This window comes from Aspergillus lentulus (assembly GCF_001445615.1).
Source record: "Aspergillus lentulus DNA, contig: Alt17, strain: IFM 54703, whole genome shotgun sequence".
NCBI classification, from domain to species: Eukaryota; Fungi; Ascomycota; class Eurotiomycetes; order Eurotiales; family Aspergillaceae; genus Aspergillus; species Aspergillus lentulus.
In genome coordinates this window covers 1,204,636-1,223,386 of record NW_028322112.1, presented here as the reverse complement: position 1 = coordinate 1,223,386, position 18,751 = coordinate 1,204,636, and the positions used below count along the sequence as shown (strand labels likewise).

Sequence of the window (18,751 nt, the reverse complement as noted above, 5' to 3'; positions counted from 1 at the left end):
AGAAGCAATGCATTAAATTTATCACTAGAAGATCTCTTTGCATGATCTCATGAGAGGGCCCTTCTGGTGGAAGCGCCAGCACTCGGGTAGTTGTAAGGTTTCGGCCTGAGGACAGTTCGTGTTGACAGCGACTTACGGCCAACTGGAAGATTTAGGATGAATTTTGGCTGATGCCTGGGGGAAAGTCTGCTTTGATGATTGAAACTGTATGCACATATATAAATAGTGTATACAGGAATTGATCTGCAGCAATGTCTGGGTTTGCTTGTTTTGCTTGTTTTGTTAGATGTTCTATACCCACAGGATGGTCGATTTCACTTTCTTTCTTCTTTCTGTCCGCAGTCGATTGGGTGCCTTTGAGCGGTCCACCATGTTAAGCATGGCCAAGCTATCTCAATACGAGAGTGGTCCACTATGGGGAGTCGGGAGGAGAGTAGTGATGGTTATCAATTTGGCTGGATATCAATTCGTATATATATACTTTCGAAAGAAGTGCAATCAAGGTAATAGGATATATCCTGCTTACTGGAATAACCAGAGCGAAGGTGGAACAAATATCGCGACATTCACATGGGCAGGGGATAATAAGGGCGATGGTCAGACATTGTAAGACACGACCAGTCACAGGGCGCCGTGTCATCTAGCTCAGGTCCCTCAATTCTAACCCCTTTGAAACATCACCTTCGTTCAACATGGCGCAATCAAATGATAGAAAAAGCCTTTGATAACCGAGTGAACCCCGGATTTGCGCAAGGCACACTGTACCTTTATTCCCAACGATTGAGTCTCTCCTCACTTGACACCACACTCCTTGCCAGCTAAGAAGGTCTATGGCTGAAAGTGGCAGGTCACGAAACCAGAGAGACCGAATACATTCGATTAGAGTGAAACAACCTCGTATCTATTAGTCAAGGTTTGCTCTCGCATAGAGTTTATCCCCTCATCCGTCTGGGGTAAACTGGGACCATGCACCGTCCAGGACCACCAGTTCATATCACTATCATTCATTACCGTAATTCATGCTCATTGGCACGCTCTGATAGCCGTGATAGCCTGATAACACGTACCTCGGCTCATTGGTCTATTTTCTCGCAGCCAAGCCGTGAGGTTGCACTCCAGCCTACCAGCCAAGCCCCAGCCAAGCGACCGCCGTAATTCCGCCACCAGCCCTTGGTCCATCACGGCCAATATCATCGGTGCTGCGACGGTCAGACACTTTTCCAAGACTCTCTAATCAAGCCGCCAAGGTTTTCGCCATCGCTGCGACGGTCTTCCAGAGCGTCAATGGAATCGCAAACACATGGAAATGCCCTGCATCTATGGCCAATTTCTGCCCCTTATCTTCGCCTCAATCAGTTCGCGGCCAGCATGTCCATGTCGGCATCACCCGCTCCCAAGCGCTGCTCCAAGCGATGATTTACGCGTAGAAAGGCTCATGGAATCAAAGCAACAGCCATGTCTTGACTCTGGCGAACTCAGCCGAGAGTCTTGGTCCGCCGGCTACCAACGGTTCTAGACTGATACTGTCGACGAATTCAGCTAATCCCCCGCGGCCTTCGGCCGTGCAGCAAATCATGCCAGTCTGGAGACAGACCCTCGATAAAATAGATTAATTGTACCCATTGCTGCTAACCGATTATTGGCTCATCTGGGCGTGACACGCGATAACCTGTCTGGACTGCATGGTGGCCATTTTTTGGTGCCCTTGTCCCTCTCTCTTATTAAAGCTGGACCCTTTTCTCGATCCACGGGGCTCTTCCTTTCCTTACTCCTCTTCTCCTCCACAGTCCAGTGTTTGTGTCTGTGGGACAATCCGCTGTATCTGTCCGAGTCTCCTTGATTTATTTGCTTTTTATTTTTGGCGCCATGAACGTTTCAGACCCTGTCGAGGTGGCGGAAGTCGCCCGAGCCAGGGCTGCTGCTCATGATGTTGAAATAAACGAGAAGATGGACCACAAATTGTCTCTCACGCCTAGCATTGAGGAGGTTTCTCCCGCGTCAAAAGAAGTGGGAGTGTCGTCTGCGATTTACGAGGACGACCATGCCCATCTGCAGAGGCAATTCCCCTCCGATGACGAGTTCAAGCACCTCCGTCGGGTAGCGGGCGATATTCCTTGGACTGCGTACACGGTGGCGTTTGTCGAGTTGTGCGAGCGTTTCTCCTACTACGGCACAACTGCAGTTTGTACGTTTTTCTGAGCTTCACTGAAATACATGAGCTAATCGGCCTAGTCGTCAACTTCATCCAGCGTCCTCTTCCCGAGGGCTCGACCACTGGTGCGGGATATGACCACTCAAATCCCGGTGCGCTGGGTATGGGCCAGCAGGCGTCCACGGGTCTGACATTGTGTGAGTTTCCAGGTCCGGTCATACTAGAGGAAGGTCGCTGACCCTGCAGTCAACGCGTTCTGGTCTTACGTGATGCCCCTGGCCGGTGCCTACATGGCTGACCAGTACTGGGGTCGATTCCGAACCATCATGTTCTCCATTGGCGCCGCCCTCCTGGGTCATATTATTCTGATCGTCTCGGCCTTGCCTCCGGTTATTGCGAGCCCCAATGGCGCCATTGCCTGCTTCTCCATCGGTTTGCTGATCATGGGTGTTGGTACCGGTGGTTTCAAGTATGCCTCCCCCTCTTGGGACTGTTGTATCAAATACTGACTGGTTAGGTCCAATATTTCTCCCCTGATCGCCGAACAATACCGCGAAGAAGTCCCCTACATCAAGACTCTCAAGAACGGCGACCGCGTGATTGTCGATCCCGCGGCCACCATCTCCCGTATCTACCTGTACTTCTACATGATGATCAACATCGGCTCGATCCTGGGCCAGGTCAGCATGGTGTATGCGGAGAAATATGTCGGTTTCTGGCTGTCCTACTTCCTGCCCACCATGATGTACCTCGGCTGCCCTATTGTCTTGTTCTTCTGCCGCAACAAGTATCACCTCGTCAAGCCCACCGGCTCGGTCTACAACCAGGCCATCCGTCTGTGGAAACTGGCCATGAAGGGGCGGTGGTCTCTCAACCCTGCCAGAATGTATGTCTCCTGTCGTTGTGTGTCTGTGTGCTGCGTTTACTGACCCTCAACAGCTGGAAGAAGAACCCGAAGCCCTTCTGGGATTCGGTCAAGCCCTCTGCTCTGGGTCCCGACCGTCCCCAGTGGATGACCTTTGACGACGAATGGGTCGACGAAGTCAGCCGTGGTCTCAAGGCCTGCAAGGTCTTCCTCTGGTACCCTCTGTACTGTACGTTTATCCTCACCCCATTCCACATTCCAAAACTAATTTGACGTGTAGGGCTCGCCTACAACCAAATGATCAACAACCTCACGTCGCAAGCGGCCACCATGCGTCTCGGCGGCGTCCCCAACGACATCATCAACAACCTCAACCCCCTCTCCCTCATCATCTTCATCCCCATCATGGACAAGTTGGTCTACCCGGGCCTCCGCCGCATGGGCATCAAGTTCACCCCGCTCAAGCGCATCACGGCCGGTTTCTTCTTCGCCGGCAGCGGCATGATCTGCGCCACCGTCACCCAGTACTACATCTACAAGGTCGGCCCCTGCGGCAAGCAAGCCAACTACTGCCTCGACAAGCTGAACAAGCACTCCGATATTTCCGTCTGGGTGCAGACCCTCACCTACGTCCTCGGCGGTGTCTCGGAGATTTTTGCCTCCGTCACTTCCCTCGAGTATGCCTTTACCAAGGCCCCCAAGAACATGCGCTCGCTCGTGCAGGCCGTCGCGCTGTTCATGAACGCGTTCTCGTCTGCGCTGGGCCAGGCGCTCGTCAGTCTGTCCGAGGATCCGCTGCTTGTCTGGAACTACACCGTTGTGGCGATCCTGGCGTTCGTCGGCGGCATTGGCTTCTGGTTGACCAACTACAAGTTGGATAAGCAGGAGGATGCGCTGAATAACTTGCCTGCCAGTCGCTATGGTGGCAACAATCCTGATCCTAAGCTGGATGAGGAGACCGCGCGGCAGTAGACTGCCACCTTGATGGTGATGTTTATGCTAGGCATGCTAGTTACGCATGGTATGGATCAATATAATTATGAATCAATCACTTGTTCTAGTATCTTCATAAGCAGTAACTCCATCTATAGGGTAATCTATCCGTAGGTCTATCTATGCTCAAGTTCTTGTGAAGCCACATGCTTGGCCAAGTCTAGCAGCCGATTCGAGTATCCCCATTCGTTATCGTACCACGCCATGATTTTGAAAAACTGCACATACTTAGCATTGCTGCATGACAACATCAGACAATTACTCACCTGAGGGTTCAACTCCAAACAAGCCGGTGCATCGATAATAGCACTATGCGGATTCCCGAGATAATCACTACTGACGAGCTCCTCATCACTCACAGCCAACACCCCCGCCAGCTCCGACTTTGCCGCGCGGCGGAAGGCACCCAGAATCTCAGCCAGCGAGGTAGGCTTCTCCGTGCTGACCGTCAAGTCAATCATGGACACGTTGGGCCTTCAGCAGTTAGTCTACACCATGTGTGTCATACAAGAAGGAAGAAATCTTACGTCGGCACCCGGATCGACACCCCGGTAACCTTCCCACTCAACTCGGGCAACACCGTCGCAACAGCCTTGGCTGCACCTGTCGTTGTCGGGATGATATTATCAAACACACTGCGGCCTACACCTCATCAACCATCATTCCTTTTCACTCGTTAGAGGAGGGGATGTAAATACCTAATCGCCGATTCTTCTTACTATACCCATCCAACACCGACTGCGACCTCGTCGCCGCATGCACAGTCGTCAGGAAGCCCTGCGCGATGCCAAACTGCCCCTGTAGGACCTTCAGCACAGGGGTCACGCAGTTCGTCGTGCAGCTCGCGCAGGAGATCACACGCCGCCCCTCGTCAGCAGCGTATTCGTCACTGTTAACGCCATAGACGAACGTGGGGGCATCAGCGCTCGGCGCCGAGATGATAACCCGTTTCGCGTGCGCGAGCGTAACATGCTCAAGAGCCTGCGCGTGTTTCGTGAACTTCCCCGTACATTCAATTACATAGTCTGCGCCCAGGGCGGCCCAGTTGAGGTTCTGCAGGGTGCGTTCGGAGGTGAGTGCGATTTTGTGGCCGTTGATGCTGAGGAGGGTGTCGGAGAGGGCGTGGATGGGGATTGTGGGTGGGAGGTTGCCCATGGACGAGTCGTAGCGGATTAGGTGGATGAGGTCGTCGATGGTGGTGCAGGTGTGGTTTATGGCGACGATATGGAGGTCGGGTCTGCTTAGGGCGGCGCGGAGGACGTTGCGGCCTGGGGGGTTAGTCGTTAGGACCGTCAGGTTTGAAATGAGAACAGGGGTTAACGGTACCTATGCGGCCGAAGCCATTGATGCCTATCCTGCAGATGGGAGATTGAGGCGAGGGGGTGGAGTGAGGGAAGTCGTTGATGGAGGGTGCCATTGCTTGCTATAGTATGATATATAGTGTATGATAGGATCGTAGTATGTAGAAGTGGACAGTGGTGACAGTAGTCTACCAGATTGGTTTGTTTATCTATTCTAGAGCTACATGAGTATGCCATAGCCTCCTTATATTCTCCTGCTACATGATGCAAATATCCTGATGCTATACTCTGTATGCTTTACTTCTCCGAAAACTCCCGCCGAGTCGTTGTCGCTTCAATGTCGGGGCCCCACGGCCTGCGGGATCCCCGATGACCGGACCTTTCATCGGCTTCAGTCTTGCCTGTTTCTCAGCTTTTTAGACACTAAATTAGCCAATGACAGTTTTAAGCATGTTGTTAGAATCCAGGAATGCCGATTGAAATGCCGGTTCTTTGATTGGTCGGAATCGGATACTATGACTAGGATAATGAGGATATTGATGTCCTGCAGGCAGTTTCGAGAATTGCTCATTTTGGAATATCCTCGATGCATAGAGGGGTACACATATTTTATTAGATTTCAACAGATCACCTATTAATCCATCATTGTGGATGCAAGAACGGAATTGAGGTATTTTCATCGGGATGTCGACTCGGACAAGAGGCTCGACTCGAAATGTCCGATTTCCGGCACTTTCCATCAATGATGTAGTATACTGAATATATACGAGGATGAATCTATATCCAGTTCTCGTCATTGAGGCATTTTATTCCTGACACGTTATTAATATTACTTAATAGTCAACTAGGACACATACTCTGGAAGGAAACATCCTCCGTAGCATGACTGGTGGATTTCTTTGACCGGGAATATGCAACTCGTTTAATTTCTAGTTATTGTTGCGAGCATATCGCTCAAGTGTCGTGACATCATGCAGAGTACAAAATATGCCCTCTCTCATGGCCAGAGAGGCATGGTGAGGATCGATCCACTCATCCAACGCAAACATCATAGACCAAAGATGGCCACTATTGCTGCTTCTTCCATTCCCCATCAACCCATTCCAGTCCCTCATCGAGCCGTCCGTACTTGGCAAACATCAGATCCGACAGGTAATTGTCGCGCGGCTGCCAGGGCCCCCGATCGGCCGCTTTGGGGAGATCTTTCTCCGCCGCCGTCACGTACGTCGAGTTCAGGTTGAGCAGCCGCCGGGGCTGCATCTGCTTGGCCAGCACCGGGTTCAGCCGGGGGATCGCCGCGAGCTTGTGATGTCGCTCCATCCACTTGAGCAACCGGCAGACAAAGTGTGCCGTCGCGTCGGCCCCGAGTGTCCAGGATGCATTGGTGTATCCGATCACAAACGATGCGTTGGGCAGGTCTTGCAGCATCACTCCGTTCCAGAGATACTTGTCGGACACGCGCTGTTTTTCGCCGTCCACCGTGATGGAGGTGCCCCCCGCAATCTGCAGCTTGAGTCCTGTCGCCGTCACGATAATGTCCGCGTCGAGGAAGTCACCCGAGTTCAGCTCGATGCCGTTGGCTGTGACTTGCCGGATGGTGTCTGTCTTGACCTCCGCATGGCCGGTATGCAGACTCTTGAAGAAGTCGCCATCGGGACAGATACACAGACGCTGATCCCAGGGGTTGTACCGCGGTTTGAAGTGCGGATCGTAAGCCATATTTTTGGGGAGCTGCCGCACGACGCTGAGCTTAAGGAGAAGCCGCGCCATCCAGGGAAAGGTCTGGCAGAAAAGAAAGAAAAGTCGGGAAGTGTAAATCCATCGGAGGCGTTGTAGTTTGCGGTTGACTGTGTTGGGGAGGATCCAACTCAACAGCGAGCTCTGGCGGTTGGGTAAGGAGAGGATGTATGTTGGACTGCGCTGAAGCATGGTGACTTTGGCCGCTTTCTCAGCCATCTTGGGGAGGAGCGTTACCGCCGTCGCGCCACTGCCGATGATGACAACTTTCTTGTCGGTGTAGTCGAGATCCTCAGGCCAGAACTGCGGATGGATGACCTGGCCCTGGAATTGACTGAGTCCGGGAACATCAGCGGCCAGTGGCTCGTGGTAGTTGTAGTATCCTGTGCCGAAGATGACGAAGCGCGCAGTGTAAGTCTTAGGCTCGTCCTTATGGTCGACGGCCAGCTTCCACACATTGTCGGCTGACGACCAGTCGGCCGCTAACAAGCGATGCTGGAAATGGATGTGCTTGTCGATGCCGTACTGCGCAGCTGTATCGCGCATATACTTGGAAATGGAGGCGCCCTCGGCGATCGGATTGTCCTGATTCCAGGGGTTCCAGGAGAACCCAAACGTAAACAGATCCGAGTCGGATCGAATGCCAGGATATTTGAAGAGATCCCACGTTCCGCCAATGGCATTGCGGGCTTCTAGAATGGCATACCGATGGTTGGGGAGTTGGCTTTGGATGCGGTAGGCAGCGTTGATGCCGGAGATACCAGCGCCAACAATGATAATATCGTAATCCATACTGGCATGAACTTTGGAAGCGAGGTGTATGATTCGGTGCAACCAGTGACTTTGGATTTATATAAGTCGAATCTCAACATGGAATTATGAACAATTAAAAGTGTTCACATGTTCCTCGGTGAGGCCATGTGGAGAGGGCAGTGATCGTTTGCCCAAAAGGGAAATCGTCGCGAATCACGGAGTTAATAGTGTTGCGCCGGTGCCACTCTAATGGGTTGTTGGGCTAAGCTTGGATCTCTGGGACTTGATTTTAGTCCAGTCGATCTTTGAAAGGGTCATCAAGGAGGATCCGGTAATTAAGAAGAATTGGACTAGAAGGGAGAACGAAGGGGGATTAATAGAGGACATAGGTTGCTATCTAGGGGCAGGAGATTGTCAGTTATGCGACGAGAAAAGCAAGGAGATCTAAAGTATGTACGGAGTATTGAATAGTCAAATATTCTAACGCGATTGGCCATTCTTAATGTTCCACAAGATCTTAACCTAGATTTGTGTCATCTGCGAGAAGTCTGTAAAGCACAGATCAGGCGTATCATATCTAGAAAAAGACCAACATAATGAACACGAGGTCCCAACCGTTTAGATCAAAATTGATTAATCCTATTCTCATCAGGCGCAATGTCAGAATAACTGCGTCCAGCTAACCGAGGCGACCTCGGCTGATCGGGGATAAGCATCAATATTTCCCAATCAGGCAATCCTTGCGACCCTCGCCGTTATGCTTCCTACCGTAACATGGATGCCTCCATCATCACCATACTAATGATCATGCGATATGAACATTTGTATATTGTATCTGCCCCGTAGGCATCAAATTTCCACTCAGCTCCCCAGTCATACACCTCAATCAACGGATCGATGGCCTTCAACAAAGCAATCAAGTTAACCCTGTGGGAGAAACTCGATTTCTTCCCTGCTCTAGTATCCATCTGGATTACTGCTATATGGGCCATCTTGACTGGATTACGGCGAGAGTCCAACCAGCCCAAGACTCTCTTTCTTCATATTGGCTATGCGGTGTTCCGTAAGGCGACCACACGCTTGTCCATCAAGCAGATGCAGTACGTATTCGCAATATTTCTATGAAGAAACATGATACTGAAAAATATGTAGATATGTCCTACCACCAACCAACAAGATGTATGAGACATATATCAAGAAAACCAAGCGATTGTCTCACACCATCGACCTGGGCAAAGGCTCCTACGGCCACTGGATCGGAGACGCCAAAGCAGATAACGTCCTGATCTGGTATCACGGTCAGCAGCGCACCACTCCCCTTCCTATTTCTGACCAACTGACAAGGAAATAGGAGGAGGCTTTGCCCTACCGGCGAACTTGGGCTACTTCAAATTCTTCGCCAACCTAGTCGACCACGCCGCACAATCCAACAAATCCCTCGCCATCTTCAGCCTCACCTACACCCTCGCCCCGCAGGCAACATACCCAACCCAGCTCCGCCAGGCTGTCGACTGCCTCCGCTATGTTCTCACCAACACCCCGCACCAACCCAGCCGCATCTTCCTGGGCGGCGACTCAGCGGGAGGTAATCTCGTCGGCGGCGTGCTCTCGCACCTGGCGCATCCGCACCCGCACATTGAGCCACTGTCAGTAAAGGAGAACCTCGCCGGCGCGGTGATGATCGCCCCTTGGACGCTGATGGAGACGGACTTCTCGGACCGCAAGATCGATTCCAGGGGCGATCTGATCACGCCTGCCGTGGCGGGCCCCTGGGCGGGCGCGTACCTGGGGACAGCGACCAGAGATGTCTATACGGATTTGTCGAATGCGGAGTCTGACTGGTATGCTACGTTTCCGGTGGAGAGTGTGTTGATATGCGCCGGAGGAAATGAGATTCTGTTGCCGATTATACAGGACTTTGCGGATAAATTCAAGGTGCGTACATTTTTGACTTTTGCGGAGGGAGTGTCTGCTGATTGTGGGGATAGGCTGGCTTTCCCTCGTCGGAGCTGTTTGTTGGACATCGTGAAGGTCATGTTGCTCCTATCTATAATCTGGAACTGGGCGACACGACGGAGACGGAGCAGGGGAAGAGGGTCAAGGAGTGGTTGACGAAACGGTTGTTCTGACGTATATGCGTGAAGCGGGATATGGTACATGTCTATATTTATGGATCCCTTAGTTCATGGCTATCGTAGATCAGTCTCAGCCTATATCACTGAATGAACAGGCTCTTACAGTATTTAGCCCAGATCTATTTGATACATCATTATCCATTAACATGGTCATGTACGGCATTCCAACATTCGCAGGATAGATAGACTATATATCATGTAATTACAACTTCTGAGCAGCTTGGCACTCTCGAAGTCTCCTCAATGACCCCGAGGCAATCCCGCGTACGCTCTCTTGGAGCCACTGGGGGAATGCTCGCACCATACTGGCAGCGGAATGGGAAGCGGGGAGAATCACTTGGCCACTGCTCTGCGTGAGAATCTGCTTGACCACTGCATCTGAAACCACCTGGGGCGTCATCACGGGTTGCTTGAATTGGTTGCCCGCCTCGGTCAACTGCTGAATCATAGGCGTACGAACCCACAGTGGGTGAATGACACTTAAATTCGTTTAGTACAAGCTTGTCAAATCGGATATAGCCTCATACCTGGTTCGAACTTTCTTTGCCTGGTACCAGTACCGCAACTCTTGCGTCAGTCCCTCGTGGAAGGCCAGCGCACTGGCCTTGGAGCAGCAGTAATCCACCATCTCTCCCAATGCAACAAAACTGGCCATACTGGCAATTGTGATAACATGGCCATGGTTTTGACGGATCATGCTAGGCAAGAACTCTCGCACCATCAAGAAATGCGAGATGGTGTTGACCTCGAAAGTCTGCCGGATCTTGGCCTCGGGCTCCTCGAGAATGGTGCCGTCGTGGCCGACCCCTGCGTTGTTGACCAGCACAGTGGGATCGCCTAGTTTCTGGCGAATTTGCTCAGCCACGGCTTTGATGCTCTCTGCATTGGTGATATCGGCCTTGAAGAAGTGTACATTGCGGGCTTTGTTTCGTTAGTCTATGGCGCATGCAGAAGGAAGTGATGTCTCTTACGTAGCTGGAAATTGGGCTCGTTGATATCCAAAATGACCACCCGAATTCCTTTACGGGCCAAATCCTCCATGATCTGCTTGCCGATGCCGCTGCACCCTCCGGAAACCAGAACGAGCTCGCGATCGCCCTGCCATGGATGCGCGCTCTGCCAGTTGTTCATCGACCATCGCGACAACAGGCGATTAGTCTGCCGCAGAGCACCGTAGACCAGCCCAGCTGTGAGTGCCTTTTGGAGAAGAGGGTTAAGAAGTGCATTCTGCGCGGGTTCAGGTAGCTGCGCGAGGCTCGACTGGGCGTATTGCCGTACGATGTTGAGAGCGTTTTCTAATGACATGTTGCAATTAAACTGGTTGAAGCTATTCAAGACAAATAAGAATGACAGAAATTAGCATGGATGCCCTATGCTATATGTATGTGCATCTCGCAGCGTCTTTAAGGATCATGTCAAGATCATATACAAGTTGTTCCTGATAGTACCGAGGCACATGAGTAGCTTGACGCAGATCAATTGTTTCCACGAGGTTATCCACAAGATAATGCCCCTGGAGACATTCTCTCGAGAGCAGAAGGGAGGACATTGTGAAGCAGATGATGCAACATTCTTCCGCTTCTCCAGATTAGGAAATCGTTGCGATGCTCTCCGTACGGCAGTTGTGGATCTCTGGGACAGTCTAGTAATATTCTAGTTCGCTAAATACCCGGCTAACGTGGGGTTTTGTACCTTGACCCATGAATATGCGCCACTCTAGACTCCGCAAAGCTATCCGATCTCAGAAATAGGGGCCTGGGGTAAAATGTTGGGATTCACATGGGTGCGAAGGAGATGATCTTCTGATCCTCAACGTCTGGCTTTTTGAACCCCTCTAACATGGATTGAGTGACACTCAGGCTGCAGGCAGATATATTCTGGTCTATCCAAAGGTATCATCTCATGCAAAACGTATCGAAACGTCATATGAACGCCCAAGCCGAGGCCGCATAGCCGCTTCGATTCTGCCGATCCCCGTGGGGTCATGTTAATGCTAGTTCATCTTGGCCGATCGCTTGCATATAAAATTACTGATGCAGTAAAAGCAGACGACGGAGGAAGATCTCAATGCCGGTCTCAAGTTAGCCGATTTTCAGTTCTTATCTTAGGTAGTTTGTGTGCTCGTGCTCTTCTTGACTCCGACCATTCTTCTTCCTCCGAGTGATCATTCCCCAAGAGTGCTAGCAACATGGCCGACACGTTGCTCGCTATTGCCTCTCTGTCCCTGGCTGAGGGGTATTTTTTGCAGCGCTCCGTCTTGAACGAGCATTCTTTCCATTCAGTCTGCCTTGGGGCGGTAGGTGTCAATTTAGCCCTGAAAATATTCTGGGATTTCATCATCTATCCTTTCTTCATCAGTGCAAATCGTCATCTGCCAACCGTCAAGGTATGCTCGAGACCCTGCGTGTCGCAATTTTTGATAACAGTGAGTAGGGCACCTTTGTAAATGCGAAAATCATCTTTGATAACCCGCGGGGCCGACTGCCCTTGCAATGGATGAAAACCATCCCCAACGAAGGCTTGATCCATTTCCGAGATGTGTTCAATCGCAGCCACCTGTTGCCCACCAATCACCAGGCTCTTTTGGATATTATGAGCACCAATACTTACGACTTTGAGAAACCATGGCGCGCGCGAGAGTTCCTCGCTCGGATCATTGGCTTCGGCTTGATCTTGTCTGAGGGCGCCGCGCATAAGAAGCAGCGCAAGGCCCTGACTCCCGCCTTCAACATCAAGAACATTCGCTCATTGTACTCCTTAATGTGGGAGAAGACCGGCCTCTTTCTTGATGAACTGGAGAAGGAAATCCGGCAGAATCCTATGGAAGGAACGAGTCCGGAGGACGGTGTGGGTAAGGTCGAAATGAGCGTGTGGGCGAGGTAAGCGCATTGTTTCCATCTTGCTTCTCTTACATTCGCTAAAGCTACCCCAGCCGCCTCACTCTCGATATCATCGGTCCGGCAGCCATGGGTCGAGACTTTCGGTCTCTGCATAACCCAGAAAACAAAGTTGCCGATAGCTTTCTTGCTATTCTGGAACCAACCAAGGAGAAGATGGCCTTCCTCGCCATCAACTTTATTCTTCCGCAATGGTTTGCACGACGACTACCCTGGCGCCTGAACAAGGTGATTGACACCGAGACCGGGTTCCTGCGTGATTTATGCAAGGACATTGTTCGTGAGAAGAGGAAGATCATTGTTTCCAGCAATATGACCGCCAAGGAGCTGGAGGCAGACATCCTGGGAACCATGATGGTGGGCGGGGATTTTACGGACGACGAACTGGTGGATCAAATGCTGACTTTTCTGGCGGCTGGTGTATGTTCTGTCTCCTTCCTAGTCCACTTTAAAATCATTCAGCTGATGTGAATAGCATGAGACGACCGCCAGCGCACTCACCTGGGCCTGCTACCTTCTCACCCTCCACCCCGACGTTCAAGACCGTCTGCGCACGGAGATTCGCGAGCACATCCCCTCTGGCAACCATCCTATCACCTGGAGCGATCTTGAATCAATGCCTCTGCTCAACGGCGTTTGCCAGGAAGTCCTCCGTCTATATCCCACCGTTCCCATCACGATCCGCGAAGCCGTCCGCGATACCACCATAGCGAGCAAGCACGTCCCCAAAGGCACTCGTATCCTCATCTGTCCGTACGCCATCAACCGCAGTCCTGAATTCTGGGGGAACGATGGGGAGGAGTTCGTGCCAGAACGCTGGATCGACACCGACAAAAATGGCCAGAAGGTCGTCAACCACAATGGTGGGGCCTCGACAAACTATGCGCAAATCACGTTCTTGCATGGCCAGCGGTCCTGTATCGGAAAGGATTTTGCTCGAGCCGAATTGCGCTGTGCGGTCGCTGGTGTTGTCGGGCGGTTCAAGTTTGAGATGCAGGATCCTAAGCAGGAGATTCATATTGCTGGCGCTGTGACGACCAAGCCTGTGGAGGGAATGCATTTGAAAATGAGCCGGGTGGATGAATGGTGATTCTGAAGCTTTTTGAGTAATAATGTGATATGAATTTGATGAAACTTTTGACTAGTTATAATGACAAGTCTAGTTACTGCAGTTATTTGTGGGAGTGGGAGTGGGAGTGGGCATGTCCCAGATACTCGCTGGTGTGGTGTTTGTGCTTCTTCTTCCCTCCCTCTTTGTTGTCCTCCTCGTCTTCATCCACGATGCCAAACTCAGGCCATGCCTCCCAGCCATCTTCCCACAGCTTTCCCAGCTTCTCCTTTTTTTGCTGGTAAGACAATTTCTTGTTGCTCATGATCTTTGCCCACCGGCTCATGTCATCGTCATCCAGGAGACATTCATCCAGCAATTTTGTTATCAGTTCAGTGTTGATCCCCTCGCCGATGAATACAATTTCTTGTCTACGGTCACCCCATGGCTCTTGGAAATCATTCTCAATGGATTTCCGAACGTCTGGATCCTCGGGCCACGCCTCGTCTGGCACTTCTGCGAACCATGGCCCGCCGCATCCAATCGTCAGCATGCCACCCGCTTGACTCCATTCTCCGAATTGGAAGGGCCGTGTAGCCAGCCAGAAGAACCCTTTGGAACGCAGAACGGAGCCAAACGCAGGATTGTTGCGCTTGTTCTTCAGGATCTCGGACGGGTCTGGCTGGTCAAAATCGGAGATACTTTCGTCATCATCATCGTCCTCGTCTTCGTCTTCGTCTTCGTCTTCGTCTATTTCCATATTGTCGTCCTCTTGCTCTTCGTCTGCATCTCCTTTCTCATCCTCTTCCTCATCATCTTCCTCGGCTTCATTGTGTTGCAGCAGGATAAACTTATCATGAAGAAGGGTGAAGATTCGACGAGGATGGAAGGGACGACGAGCAGTATACACAAAGTTGTTGATCCCATACCTGTTCAAGTCAGTGTACGTTACTTTGACGTTGGATGAAGGGCAGGGGAGAAATACTCCAAGGTCTCCGGCTTTGGAGCCATTCTCTGCCCATTTCCAGTATTCTGGACTGTCATTTCATGCAGGCTGCGCAACCAACCGGCCCCCGAAGCAGCCTTGATAAAATCGAACCTTCCCGTGTCCAGAATCTCTTGCACATCCACACGAGAGTAGCTTGTTTCCAGGACTTTGGCGTCGGGGTTGAGCGTTTTTAGCAATCTCCTGATCCTTGCTCGGGTATTCTCGTTCACAGTCTCGATCTTGTTGATGATGAGAACATCTGCGAACTCGATCTGGTCCACCATGAGGTCGGAGATGGTACGTTCATCCTCTGGAATAATTTCTTTGGATCCGTATCGATCTGACAAGAACTCGGCGGTGTCAAAATTGGAAAGAAGATTGAATGCATCGACAACAGTCACCGTGGTGTCGAGTCTCGCCAGTGTGTGAAGGCCTCCTAGATTGACACTGCTGCTGTCAGGACCCGAAAACCGGAAGGATAAGAATTGAAAAAGTGACTGGGCTTACATCTCTGTCAGGACCTTGCGGCTGTCCTCATCCACCATCATCTCCTGATCTGCCTGCAGCATTGCACTGCTGAACTCGGCCGTGAAGGTTTCCGCTACTTGCATCGGCTCACTAATGCCCGTGCTCTCAATGACAACATACTGTACTTCCTGTTGGCGCGAGAGGTGAGCAAGCTCTGAGAGCAGGTCTCCACGCAGTGTGCAGCAGATACATCCATTTTGGAGCTGGATGAGCTTTTCCTTCGTCTGGGACACCTTGTGATGAGTGATCAAAGCAGCGTCAATGTTCAGCCTGTACTGCTAGTAAGCATTAATGTTCCCCGACACTGATAGCGAGGCACCCATACTTGCTCATGTCATTGACCACAACGGCAATGCGCAGTCCATGGTCTGGAGATTGAAGGATATGCTCGAGAAGTGTTGTCTTACCGCTACCCTGCTCTCTCTTAACTGGATGCCATTGCAATTTTTGCAGGAGATACGTACCAGGAATCCTGAAAGGAGGGTCACTGGGATCTGCCTCGTCGGCTTCTCCTCAGCTGCCGGCTGAGCAGGAGCGGGATAGGAGAGAGAGTCAGTTCCTGAGTTAAGGGCCATCTTGTTGGAAGTCAGCACTGTCCCTTGAACGCGAGACTGGAGTGAAATTGACGACGCACACAGCATAGTGGGAAGGCCACAGTTTTATATCCCCAGCTAGCGACATGCTTGCAATTAAACCCCCAAGGTTCGTCTTTGGTGGGTTCAGATAATCCTTCATCATTAATCGAAGAGCTCTTACTGGTTGCGTGGTTGACTCTATAGCATGAGTCTATTTCACCCGTGAACTCCCAAGGTACCTGGGCTGGGGCCAAGGTCCTCACGCACACTGAAATGCAAAATTGACTGCATTCTGATTCGACGATCCATACATCAGTAAGATATTGTTTTGTAGATTGCTGGTGCTTGAGAATTGTTGAGTATCTCTGGTATACACCTTTTTGATTGGGCCTATACTTGTTCAATATTGTATTAATGTATGGAATCCCGCCTTCATTCTAAGCATGCGCCTCAAGATGAAATGGATATTCTCACCCTCTTTTCCATATGATTTTAATTTTCAATTACTCAAGCAGAATACTCCTGTCCAGAAATGTATTGACCATAAGGCACAATTGAAAAGGGTTAGGTTGGACTTGGAGCCAAATTCCGACGCGACAAAATATGGTTCGATAGACATAACGGTCTCCGCTCATCGATTAACCTGAGTTTCGTTTCTTTCTCAATTCTGATCATTCGGCATTTCTGGAGAAGCAGCCCTTACTGCTGCAAAGTACTGGAGTCACAATCCGGTTTGAAAATGTCACAGTGGCGTACGGAATCATTAATGCACTACTCATCGCAGCCTCAATGAGAGTCGAGCAGATGACTTGAGCAAAGTCTTTTCCTATTCAGTATCTACTCTGCAAGCACTCATGACTTGTATTTCAGATTCCTGGCCAAACCAACCGAGCGCTTAGTCGTCGAATTAGTCGACGACTGGCATTCAACTCCAATGTCCCCCTGAATTCCATCACAGACAATGACTGGCGGGCTACCCGCAGGACTGGTGAGGTGGATGTTCTTAAGACTGATCCCAGAACACACGGCATTAGGCGAGCAGGTCAGATCAGCCACGACCTTGCCGTGTTTTCCAGACGAGGTTCCATAGATATTCTCAAAGACAATGTTTGTGAAATTCACGCGTGAAGGGTAGGCAGCACACTGCGTAGCGTTTATGTTGAAGTAGCACTGATCCAGGACGATAGGATTGTCGGTGTTCTCGACGTGGATGTTCTTGTAAGTGACGTTGTTGATGCGGCCATAGCCAACATTGGGACCAGCCCATGCCTTGAGGCGAGCACCGTTCTGATAGAATTAGACGTGGACCTCGAGAATAGAGGGAGAGTATTGCTTACTTCACCGTTTAGCAGGGTTACGTTCTCAATCCAAACATTCTCGATGATATCCAGGACTCCGGGGTACTGGCCGATACTCCCCATCGACGTTCCATGGGTGCCATTACACCAGAGATTCTGCACAAAGACATTGGTAGTGTTGGGCTTTGGCGAGAGGCAGTCGTCACCGATGTCGACCCGAGTGTTAGTGACAGTCAATCCATCGACGTTGAGCGTGTCGAAGCCATCGGTGTTCTTGGGGAGCGCCTATTTGATCACCGTTAGTTTATCCTCTGCTTCCACAGGTGAAGGTCAACCTACCGATGCATTCGTCGAATAGGCATGAATGAAAACGTTATCGAATGAGATGTCTTTGGTGCGGACGAAGAAGTTGGTCCAGCAGGGAGAGTTGAGCTGCGTAATGCCTTCGACCGAGACTCGGGTGGCATTCTCAGTCACGAAGAGGATGGGCCGATAGTACTTGTTGTTGGGATCCTAGGCGCGTCAGTACAATTATGTGAGAGGTATTGACAATCTTCCAGGGATACTTACCAGGATCTCCTGTCCAGCAAACTCATTGTACCAGCGCTGACCGTTGCCGTTCAGTGTCCCGGAACCAAAGATCTTGATATCCTGACCACCCCAGCGCCAGAAGCTGATTGACTTCTGGAAGTCATAATAGAAATTGTTTGCTTGCCAGTAGGGAACATCATTGGTGAACTTTCCATAGTGTTAGCACCAGCTAGGACTGGGTCTGGGATCTTGGGCTAAAGTACCTTTAGTTCTCCGTCCAATTGAACCTCGATATCCTTCAAGAAGGTCAGATCGAGCTTCTTGCCGATGACATACTTCTTCCCCTTCTGCAGCAACAGCCTTCCCCCGCGGTTGGCCCACTTGATGCCCCATAAGAAATCGGCAGAGACATCATCCTCATCACTGCAAGAGGGACGAATGATCACTGTGCGACGGTGGGGATGCTTGTCATGGTGAGCCCCAACCTTCTTCAGGGCTACCACGTCGTTAGCAGGGATGACCCTTGCGCCAGGAATGATGCCATCAACTGCAAATGAGCTGACTGTGCTCGCGAAGAGCGCTGCAAGAGCGAGAAACTTCATGGCGAGCTCGGTGTCTCGCTACAGGATGCGGACAACTAGAGACAGTCAATTCAGCCCGGCACTCGCATTCCGATGCCCATGCTGACCCTCTTATAGTGAGGACTTCTACCGAGTTGCCAGCGCTCAGACCTTCTGCCATTTTTCCCCAGTGCTTGGCTTTCCCCGGACCATGAGCTAGAGGGACTGCCTGTAAGACGCAAGAAAAGAGTTTATCCGCCTATAAAATCCGTCCATTGCGACTGCCAGAGCGAAGTCTTTTGATGCTTCTCCGCATTATGCGGGGAGAGCTGGGGGACACTGACTCAAGGACAAGCTAATTTCTTCAAGCATCGAGCGCTCGTGTTTTGC

The 18,751-nt window shown here is 51.0% G+C and overlaps 8 protein-coding genes across 8 annotated transcripts; 3 read left to right on the top strand and 5 right to left on the bottom strand.

The window, feature by feature from the left end:
• Positions 1-1,866: 1,866 nt before the first annotated feature.
• On the top strand, positions 1,867-3,989 carry ALT_9403 (putative peptide transporter ptr2; the record flags this gene model as incomplete). Its single annotated transcript, XM_033559382.2, has 6 exons — positions 1,867-2,185; positions 2,233-2,349; positions 2,399-2,621; positions 2,670-3,038; positions 3,092-3,246; positions 3,298-3,989. The coding sequence occupies 6 exons, from the start codon at positions 1,867-1,869 to the stop codon at positions 3,987-3,989; spliced, it is 1,875 nt and encodes a 624-aa protein (XP_033415273.1).
• A 137-nt stretch (positions 3,990-4,126) lies between these two features.
• On the bottom strand, positions 4,127-5,427 carry ALT_9402 (type I glyceraldehyde-3-phosphate dehydrogenase; the record flags this gene model as incomplete). The annotated part of the gene is made up of 5 exons (XM_033559381.2): positions 4,127-4,228; positions 4,277-4,484; positions 4,538-4,652; positions 4,709-5,278; positions 5,337-5,427. 5 exons carry the CDS (start codon positions 5,425-5,427, stop codon positions 4,127-4,129), a joined length of 1,086 nt encoding a protein of 361 aa, XP_033415272.2.
• Positions 5,428-6,379: 952 nt separating this feature from the next.
• ALT_9401 (flavin-containing monooxygenase) lies at positions 6,380-7,840 on the bottom strand (the record flags this gene model as incomplete). Its single annotated transcript, XM_033559380.2, has 1 exon — positions 6,380-7,840. One exon carries the CDS (start codon positions 7,838-7,840, stop codon positions 6,380-6,382), a length of 1,461 nt encoding a protein of 486 aa, XP_033415271.2.
• An 858-nt stretch (positions 7,841-8,698) lies between these two features.
• Positions 8,699-9,930, top strand: ALT_9400 (lipase/thioesterase family protein; the record flags this gene model as incomplete). The annotated part of the gene is made up of 4 exons (XM_033559379.2): positions 8,699-8,901; positions 8,954-9,099; positions 9,153-9,736; positions 9,790-9,930. 4 exons carry the CDS (start codon positions 8,699-8,701, stop codon positions 9,928-9,930), a joined length of 1,074 nt encoding a protein of 357 aa, XP_033415270.2.
• Positions 9,931-10,138: 208 nt separating this feature from the next.
• ALT_9399 (SDR family oxidoreductase) lies at positions 10,139-11,241 on the bottom strand (the record flags this gene model as incomplete). Its single annotated transcript, XM_033559378.2, has 3 exons — positions 10,139-10,415; positions 10,464-10,857; positions 10,908-11,241. 3 exons carry the CDS (start codon positions 11,239-11,241, stop codon positions 10,139-10,141), a joined length of 1,005 nt encoding a protein of 334 aa, XP_033415269.2.
• An 883-nt stretch (positions 11,242-12,124) lies between these two features.
• ALT_9398 (cytochrome P450) lies at positions 12,125-13,923 on the top strand (the record flags this gene model as incomplete). Its single annotated transcript, XM_033559377.2, has 4 exons — positions 12,125-12,322; positions 12,370-12,815; positions 12,869-13,253; positions 13,309-13,923. The coding sequence occupies 4 exons, from the start codon at positions 12,125-12,127 to the stop codon at positions 13,921-13,923; spliced, it is 1,644 nt and encodes a 547-aa protein (XP_033415268.2).
• An 82-nt stretch (positions 13,924-14,005) lies between these two features.
• Positions 14,006-16,038, bottom strand: ALT_9397 (putative metal chaperone YciC; the record flags this gene model as incomplete). The annotated part of the gene is made up of 5 exons (XM_033559376.2): positions 14,006-14,810; positions 14,867-15,316; positions 15,377-15,667; positions 15,723-15,811; positions 15,862-16,038. 5 exons carry the CDS (start codon positions 16,036-16,038, stop codon positions 14,006-14,008), a joined length of 1,812 nt encoding a protein of 603 aa, XP_033415267.2.
• A 786-nt stretch (positions 16,039-16,824) lies between these two features.
• pgxB (putative exopolygalacturonase B) lies at positions 16,825-18,403 on the bottom strand (the record flags this gene model as incomplete). The annotated part of the gene is made up of 5 exons (XM_033559375.2): positions 16,825-17,259; positions 17,310-17,555; positions 17,610-17,783; positions 17,841-18,008; positions 18,065-18,403. The coding sequence occupies 5 exons, from the start codon at positions 18,401-18,403 to the stop codon at positions 16,825-16,827; spliced, it is 1,362 nt and encodes a 453-aa protein (XP_033415266.2).
• Positions 18,404-18,751: the final 348 nt, after the last annotated feature.